Raw genomic sequence first — 8,212 nt, forward strand, 5'->3', positions numbered from 1 at the left:
CAACAGCAACACCAACATGTTTTCGAGAAAGGAGACGCTACCAGCAAACTTTCGGTTTATTTAATCACATGTATCCGGATTTCCAGCAACGAATGCGTCTAATTCGTCGATGTCCGGTTTCCGTCAGTAATGCCGTCTTGTCTAGTCTAACGTTAAGTAGTTTAGAAGCTACATTAACTTGAAGCTAGGCTAGTTTCTGATGACGAGGCTCGTTTCCTTTGAAGCATCAGGTTTGTTTTTCCTTTGAAGCGTAAGATGCCGTCCCGTGTGGAGGACTACGAGGTGTTGTACACGATAGGATCGGGCTCTTACGGAAAATGCCAGAAAATCAGACGGAAATCAGACGGAAAGGTTAATATTTTTTGTTTTATCTGTGCTAACTAATGTCCATCTGTGTTGAACGTTAGCCTGCTGGTGTGTCTGCTGTCCCTCGATAAGACACTGTTAGCTACCGTTGGTTTACAGCTAATTTCATGTAGAATGATGTATTTTATAGCACAGCTTTTATAATAGAACTATACATTTCTATCGTTGGAAAGAAATATCCAACAATACAGTGAGTGGCTCTTTTTCGGGGGTTCTTATGAAATGACTTGAAACTGAAGCAGTTATTGATTCAGAAACCGTGTGTTTTATTACTTTTCTCGTGTCTGTAGTCCTGGTTGATAACTTAACACGTTTGTATATTTTGGTAGATGTTGGTGTGGAAGGAGCTGGACTACGGCACCATGGCAGAGAGTGAGAAGCAGATGCTGGTGTCAGAAGTGAACCTGCTGAGAGAGCTCAGGCACCCAAACATCGTTGGGTACCACGACCGCATCATAGACCGAACGAACACCAAGCTGTACATCGTCATGGAGTACTGTGAGGGTGGCGACCTGGCCACCCTCATCACCCGATGCATAAAGGAGAGGTAAGTGAAAGGAAAATTCCCTCCGGGATGAATGAAGTACTCCTGGTTGACTTCTGTTGGGGTTTTTTGTTTGTTTGTTTCTCTCTTTCTTGGCAGACGTTATTTGGAGGAGAAGTTCATCCTACGGGTCATGGCTCAGCTCACGTTAGCCCTAAACGAGTGCCACAGGCGGAGCGACAGCAGGGCCACCGTGCTTCACAGAGACCTGAAACCAGCAAACATCTTCCTTGACATCAACCAGAATGTGAAACTCGGCGACTTTGGCCTGGCAAGAATCCTCAACCACGACACGAGCTTTGCAAAGACGTTTGTTGGGACGCCTTACTACATGTCTCCAGTGAGATTTCGTTTTGTTTCTATGCTGTGCGGTTCAAATCTTTTTCAGTTATGTTCAGTTACAGTCAGTTATGTTCAGTTACATCTTTAGATCACGAGGCAGGAGATGTTCAAAGCACATTCTCCATTTTGTTCTTTGATGTCTTTCTTTTCTTTTTTTTTTCTCTTTTTAAGTATTATTATGTTTTTTTGTCTTTTAGGAACAAATGAACCGAATGTCGTACAATGAAAAGTCTGACATTTGGTCACTGGGCTGTTTGCTGTATGAACTCTGTGCACTATGGTAAGTTTCAATTGGCTTGAGTTTCTTAACCCCAGAAGCAGGTTTGTGTACAGCAGAGCTGACCTCTGTCTGGGTTTCCCCCCTTTAGTCCTCCCTTTACTGCCTACAACCAAAAAGAGCTTGCTGAGAAGATCCGAGAAGGGAAGTTCAGAAGAATACCGTACCGATACTCTGAGGAACTGAACACGCTGCTCAGCAAAATGCTCAACTTGAAGGTGGGAAGTCAAGAAGAGAAAAGTAAAATACCCTCACTTCTCTCGAAGCGGTTTCAGCTGCCTCTCATTGATTGGCTGGTGAAACTAGTGGCGCTAGTGACGACATTGACCCAGTTGAAAGTAACTCTGATGTTTTAACACTTTACCAGCCATGTCAACCTGGAGGGTCTGGCTTTCTGTTCACGACTTGTTTCAACTGGCCAAAAGTAGTTTGGGCTGGATCACAAGTCACCGTGTGCTGCTGTGTGGTATTTAAACATACATGTGTAATAACTGTCTTCGGTCTTCTGGTGTCTTCTGTGACACCAGGACTATCTCAGGCCCTCTGTGCAGTCGATCCTCCAAAGCAGTCTGCTGGCTAGCGCAGTCAGTGAGGAACAGAGGAAAACACAGACGCGTCCGCGGAGACGGTCAGCTGACTCCGACAGCCCCACCCACACACCCCCTGGACCGACTCCTGCCTCTGCCGCTGAGCTCAAACTCCGGGAGCAGGCGCTGCGCGACAGAGAAAGGGCACTAAAGGAGCGCGAGGAGAGGCTGGAGCGTGAGTGACCTCACAATGACTTGTCATCCCAGCAATGTATGGCTGAAATAAAGCTGTTTCCTTTTTCATGACAGAGAGAGAGCACGAGTTGTGTGTCCGCGAACAACTGTCGGCTGAGAAACTAGCAAGGTACGGTCCCCTTTTCTTCATCGAACCAGTTGGCTTCTTTTCACTGCTCATCGGTCTCACCAGCTGATGGGTCATTCTGTTTCAGAGCAGAGAGTTTGTTGAAGAATTGCAACCGTCTACAACAGCAGAGGGACTTGGCGCCCATTTATGCCAAAGACGTAGGTATGGCGGTCAGACGAAGACCTCTGGACTTACTGCACCGAGACGTGAAATGAGCAGCGCTCCCTAGTCTTGATGCTGTTTTTACAATGTGGAAGAATAAGTTAAACTTTATTTATTACCTTGTAGTTCATGTCCATTATTTATTTTTTTACACTCAAAGAATTTATTGAATAAAACTTGCTTTAATACAAAGATTGAAGAATTGTGGTCATGTTTGCAAATTTTGATATTCTGTTGGTCTCTGCAACGAATACAATGCATCTTTTTTTTTTTCTTCTTTTTTTTTTTTAATTGACAACTCCTTATTCTTTGGTCCTAGATCTGGTGGAGAATGTCTCCCCTGATAAGAAGAAAGTACACTTTGCAACTGAGTCAAAAGAAAATCAACAGCCTCGTGACCATCAGAATGAACCGATTGTGAGGAGGCTGCGTGCGGAAAATCTGCGCCAGCACAAGCTGAATGAAGTGGAGAGAAGCTGTCAGTTGAAGAGCCTGCAGATCCGGGGCATCCGTTGATCCGATACATCTCTGTGAAACTGGCAAACTGCAAGTCCCACCAGCTGAACTAAGTTCGTAATGTAGCATTCTCAGAATCCAGATACCTAAGTTGAAAGTCCTGTGTGTATTTTTTTTCTGTTTCGTGTTTTGAGCTGTGCGTGGTAATATGTGGTTTATTGTGGTTTTAAGTGTATGTTTTCACATAGATTCAGTTCTAGAACACAGACTGCATAGTTATGGACATAAATCCAAAAAAACTCAAATACTGAGAGCAGCAATGTACATGTCAACGGTGCAGGAATGAGTATAAACTACTTAATAAAACACTTGGCACACCCTTTGTGCATTTAGGCTGGCAAATCTGCTCATGACCCCACACATGTACTAAGTATCAGAATTGCTAAGAGAAGTAATTCAAATCTGGTCTGCTGCATTTCTTTGCACAATGATATAATATAGAATTACACCGAAAATATGTTCATTCATTCAACGCCTCTTTTCACTGACATCTAGTGGCGAAATGGGATACAGCAGACATTTAATTAGGTAATGAGTGATGTCAATAATTCATTTTGTAAAGACTGATTGGCCAATTGATTCTCTTGACACATGGAGTGTAGTAGATGGGAGAGACATGGTGTCGGGGTGTGATTGGGTACATGGGTCTCAAAGGTTTTTTTGAGAATATATTTTTGGACTGAACACAGCTCACATTGCTCTGATGGAGCTGGTGTACAGATGTTTGCTTGTGGAGTAGGGCCGACTGGTTTGAACCAGTCAGCGATTCACTCATACATATTTTTAACCCTCCAAAGCAATCTTTGAAGCGGGGGTTCGAATATAATGTACCAGACGTGTCGGAGCGTCGATGTCTGACGGCCATCACTAGGTTACATTATCAGCAGTACTGATAACTTCCACAAGGGGTCATCAGCTCCCCATGAACAATTTAATTATGTTAAATAATAAGACTCCACATTGAAGTTGACCAAACAACATAAACAAAAGAAAGAATCTAAGTGAATTCTTTTAATCAATGAACTGATTTTTTTCCCAGTCATTCACAATATAAATGATCCAACGTTTCAGATGAATGCCAATTGGCCATCGATACCAAAGCACAGTTCACGTTTTGCATTTTACTTAGAACTTAATATACCTACAAACTAGCCATTACACTGCTGTATAACTTGCAGATTTACTCTTGTTTTAGAAATTGAATTCTACATTTCTATGTAGCTTTTTTTCTGGCTACGAACGCTACACGATTTTGAATGCGTTATCGCGAGATGACAGCTAGCGTACGTAGCAACCGCCGTTGTCTGGTACGTTTGTTCCGCCTACCTGCGTGAACAGCGAAAATTCAGCCAATCAACATAGACCTTTCATCCCCTCCACCAATAGGAATGCTATGGGCGTGTCTCTCACGATGTCCTGTTCCGTGTGGAAAGTTTACCGGCTCGGGTGCAAAGTTTCAGCCGTCTGCAATCCACAGCTCGTCGGCATACGTACCTTGATGTTGATAAAAGGAGCACTCGCAGTGTCATCTGTAAAACTAGTATCTTGTATGGGATAAACTAGCTTATCATTTAACCAAGTGATGTCAACACCAGCGGACAGCGGGAGCGAGTGAAGACGGTAGCGGTGCCTCGTATTGTCTCAGGGAGCCAGCTAGCTTAACGGGAGTGTTAGCTCCAAGGGAACTCGGTGTGTTAGCTAGCTGGTGTTCGTGTGAAGCTGTTAAAACACCCTAGAGCGTTATTTCACCTTCGAAGAGAAAATGACGTGTGAGCCCAACCGTGCCCGGCTGTTCTGCATGCTCTCGTTGACTTTCGGGTTTTTCATTGTGGAAGTGGTGGTCAGCCGGGTGACCGCATCCCTCTCCATGCTGTCGGACTCCTTCCATATGCTGTCGGACGTCATCGCCCTGGTGGTGGCTCTCGTCGCGGTGCGATTTGCCGAAAAAACCCAAGCGACCAACAAAAACACGTACGGATGGGTCCGGGCGGAGGTGATGGGGGCGCTGGTCAACGCGGTGTTCCTCACGGCTCTGTGCTTCACCATCGTCCTGGAGGCGATCGAGCGCTTCACCAACGCCCATGAGATCGAGCGCCCGGAGGTGCTGCTGGGGGTCGGCGCGGCGGGGCTCGTCGTCAACCTGCTGGGGCTCTGCCTGTTCCACGGACACGCCGGAGGAGGACACGGACACTCCCACGGAGGTCACTCCCACGGGAGTAAGAGGGGGAAAGCCGGCAAGTCCCAGAGAGCCGGGAACGGAACTTCTGCTGAAACCAACAACTTGGTGGGAAACTGCAGCAGCCCGGGAGACGTGAGGCAGAGAACCGGTGCGTATGTTTCCGTTGTGTAGCAGCAGCTGACCTCTGACCTCTGACCTCCTCTGACTCCGTGACAGTCAGATTAGAACCTTTGTAACGAAGCAAAACAACAGCGGGCCCCTCCCTGCCTGGTAACGTTTGTTGATGTTCTTTTGTTTTCCGGGTGTTCAGACATCAGTTGGTTGGGTCATTGTAACCCTGGAAAAAAAAGGGACCCTGAAGGTTCAGGTTTCACACTTTGTGAAGAGGAACCACTGTCAGCCAGATGACACCCAGAAAACATTCCAAACTGGCTATATATGGAGCATTGAAGGTCCAGTCATTGCACAGCCTCATCCTGGTCCTTGGGGTCTTCTCTCTGCACGCTGCTCAGCAGAGAGTTCACTGTCTTCATGATGACAGTAACACGTCAGATCTCTCCAACGTGCTACCATTTTGGTGTCAGCAGACTTTCCCTCTCACTGGACCCTTTCCAGTCCCAATAAACCGAGGCTGTAACCGGTGACAGGGTCATACGTCAGTGTTACTGCCACACTGTTAGCCTCTGATGAATGACCCGGCAGCCTTTCCAGAAAGGGACGCACGCGTGACTGCTCTCCTCAGCTCTGTCCTGTGTGTTTCACATCCATACAACTGTGTCCAGTTTGCAGCCCGGGGCAGTTTCACACATTAGTTTCAGTCACAAGAAGGCGTCTGCCACTCACTGTTCCAGCTGTAAACTCAAAAACACGCGTCACGTGGGCTCGATATACATTTTTGAATACAATCAAGCCTTTTGAGAGAAACTGCGGTTGAATATCCCGACCCGCGTTCGAGTCAGATGTGAATGACAGTGGTCTTACTGCTTCATTAACCCTCTGCAACCAGCTGCAGTGTGTGTTTAGATTCCTACAACGCCGCATTGCAGTCTTGACACTAGTGTCTGATTGTGTGTGTCATGTTCTCCGGTGACTTTCTGTCTCTTCTGTCCCCAGAGATCAGCACGGACAGCACAGACGTCCAGATAAACGGAAACACCCAGTACGAGGAGTTGGACCACCACCACGATCACACCGCTTCGTCGCAGCTCAACATGCGCGGCGTCTTCCTCCACGTGCTGGGCGACGCCCTGGGCTCCGTCATCGTGGTGGTTAACGCTCTGATATTCACCTTTGTGTGGAAGCCCTGCGAGAAGGACGACGAGCTGTGCTTCAACCCGTGTGTCCACGATCACGACAACCACACGCTGGCGAGCAGCAAAGGCGTCAGTGCCGCCGGGCCCTGCTGGGTCCTCTACCTGGACCCCACGCTGTGTCTCATCATGGTGTGCATCCTGTTGTACACCACCTACCCGCTGCTCAAGGAGTCGGCGCTCATCCTGCTGCAGACTGTGCCCAAGCAGGTCAACATGCACCGGCTCAACGAGCGGCTGCTGGGGCTGGACGGCGTCCTGGCCATCCACGAGCTGCACATCTGGCAGCTGGCCGGCAGCCGCATCATCGCCACGGCGCACATCAAGTGCCACGACCCCACGTCTTACATGGAGGTGGCGAAACGCATCAAGGATTTCTTTCACGACGAGGGCATCCACGCCACCACCATCCAGCCGGAGTTCGTCACCTTCAGCTCGGCGTCCAGAGACTCCCTCTGTGAGCTCTCCTGTCGGACTCAGTGCGCCCCCAAGCTGTGCTGCGGCTCCGGGGACAAACAGAGCGCCGGCTCCGACAAGAAGGACTGCAAGGCGGCTGCCGCCACTTCGGCCCTGGAGGTGATCGGCGAGAGCCTGGAGCAGGCGGCCGCGGCTCAGGGGCACCCCCGGCCGGAGTTCACCGTCACCAGAGAGGTGGAGTCATCTCTGTGAGATGGAGGAACGTGCACAGCAGAAGAAAGGCCCACTGTCATGTACCCCCCCGCTCTGTGAAATGCAGCGTTCATGCATTCGACTTTCATTTGACACACACACACACACACACACACACACATGCTGTAAGGTCTCGTTGTTTGTCTGTCGCCCCAGTGACAGTTTTGATCCCCCAGCATCTTACGTCCGTAAAGACGGTGGGAGGGCAGTCAGGTTGTGGAGCTGTGATACGTACAAGTCATTTCAACAGCCACTGATGTCAAACACACGGTGAGACATACACTGACACGGACCTTCTAAAGTTATCAGCATGAAGTCATGATGTCATGAATGCCCCCCCCCCCCCCGCTTCCAGTTCGCGGAAGCGAAAGGGATTCATGAGTGAAGTTCTTAACCTCAGAGTTGGTTTAAAATCGTCGTGTGTGTGTCACTCAGCCGAAGAGTTGGCTGTTGAGTGTTTGTATGGTGGCACACACACACACACACACACACACACACACACACACACACACACACATCTCTGTCGGGTCGTTCACTGAAAGCTCGCTGCCTCCTTGAAGATGAACAAGGAAGTGAACGAACTCTGAGCCAGGCTGAGAAAACCCACCTTAAAACGTTAAGTTTTTGTTTTGTTTTGTTTTTAACGTTTGTGAATCAATTGGGAATCGTAGGAGATGAGTTGTGAAAGGATTCATCTCCTCCTGGACTGGAGACGCCTGCATGAATGTCCCCTTATAAGCACCCTGTTGTGATGCTCCACCTTGTTTCCTGGTGTTTCTGTGCCAAAGCTTCTCACTGCAGGTCCCGAGGATCCACACACCACACACACACACACACACACACACACACACACACCAGAGGGTTATTTTATTTAGATTCTGGACCTGCTGGCTAGGAGTCTACATGTTGTTCTGGTGTAGACCCCACCCCACCCCACCCCCGACTCAGAATGGAAG

The 8,212-nt window shown here is 48.4% G+C and overlaps 2 protein-coding genes across 2 annotated transcripts; both read left to right on the forward strand.

Annotated features, from left to right (window-relative positions):
- Positions 1–255: 255 nt before the first annotated feature.
- LOC144740379 (serine/threonine-protein kinase Nek2-like) lies at positions 256–3,098 on the forward strand. Its single transcript, XM_078623236.1, has 9 exons — positions 256–351; positions 696–913; positions 1,010–1,250; positions 1,450–1,532; positions 1,621–1,747; positions 2,057–2,291; positions 2,366–2,420; positions 2,506–2,550; positions 2,879–3,098. The coding sequence occupies exons 1-9, from the start codon at positions 256–258 to the stop codon at positions 3,096–3,098; spliced, it is 1,320 nt and encodes a 439-aa protein (XP_078479362.1).
- A 1,762-nt stretch (positions 3,099–4,860) lies between these two features.
- On the forward strand, positions 4,861–7,256 carry LOC144740380 (proton-coupled zinc antiporter SLC30A1-like). The gene is made up of 2 exons (XM_078623237.1): positions 4,861–5,425; positions 6,391–7,256. Exons 1-2 carry the CDS (start codon positions 4,861–4,863, stop codon positions 7,254–7,256), a joined length of 1,431 nt encoding a protein of 476 aa, XP_078479363.1.
- The last annotated feature ends 956 nt before the right edge of the window (positions 7,257–8,212 follow it).

The sequence above is a fragment of the Lampetra planeri genome, unplaced genomic scaffold, assembly GCF_965212315.1.
Source record: "Lampetra planeri unplaced genomic scaffold, kcLamPlan1.2.h2 scaffold_2099, whole genome shotgun sequence".
Classification (NCBI taxonomy): Eukaryota; Metazoa; Chordata; class Hyperoartia; order Petromyzontiformes; family Petromyzontidae; genus Lampetra; species Lampetra planeri.

Excerpts from the sequence above, each read along its gene's own strand:
- LOC144740379 (XM_078623236.1), top strand. The coding sequence starts at position 256 with ATGCCGTCCCGTGTGGAGGACTACGAGGTGTTGTACACGATAGGATCG. Across the intron at positions 1,748-2,056 it reads GCAAAATGCTCAACTTGAAG|GACTATCTCAGGCCCTCTGT; the intron begins GTGGGAAGTCAA and ends CTGTGACACCAG. Across the intron at positions 2,551-2,878 it reads AACCGTCTACAACAGCAGAG|AACTCCTTATTCTTTGGTCC; the intron begins GGACTTGGCGCC and ends TTTTTAATTGAC.
- LOC144740380 (XM_078623237.1), top strand. The coding sequence starts at position 4,861 with ATGACGTGTGAGCCCAACCGTGCCCGGCTGTTCTGCATGCTCTCGTTG. Across the intron at positions 5,426-6,390 it reads AGACGTGAGGCAGAGAACCG|AGATCAGCACGGACAGCACA; the intron begins GTGCGTATGTTT and ends TTCTGTCCCCAG.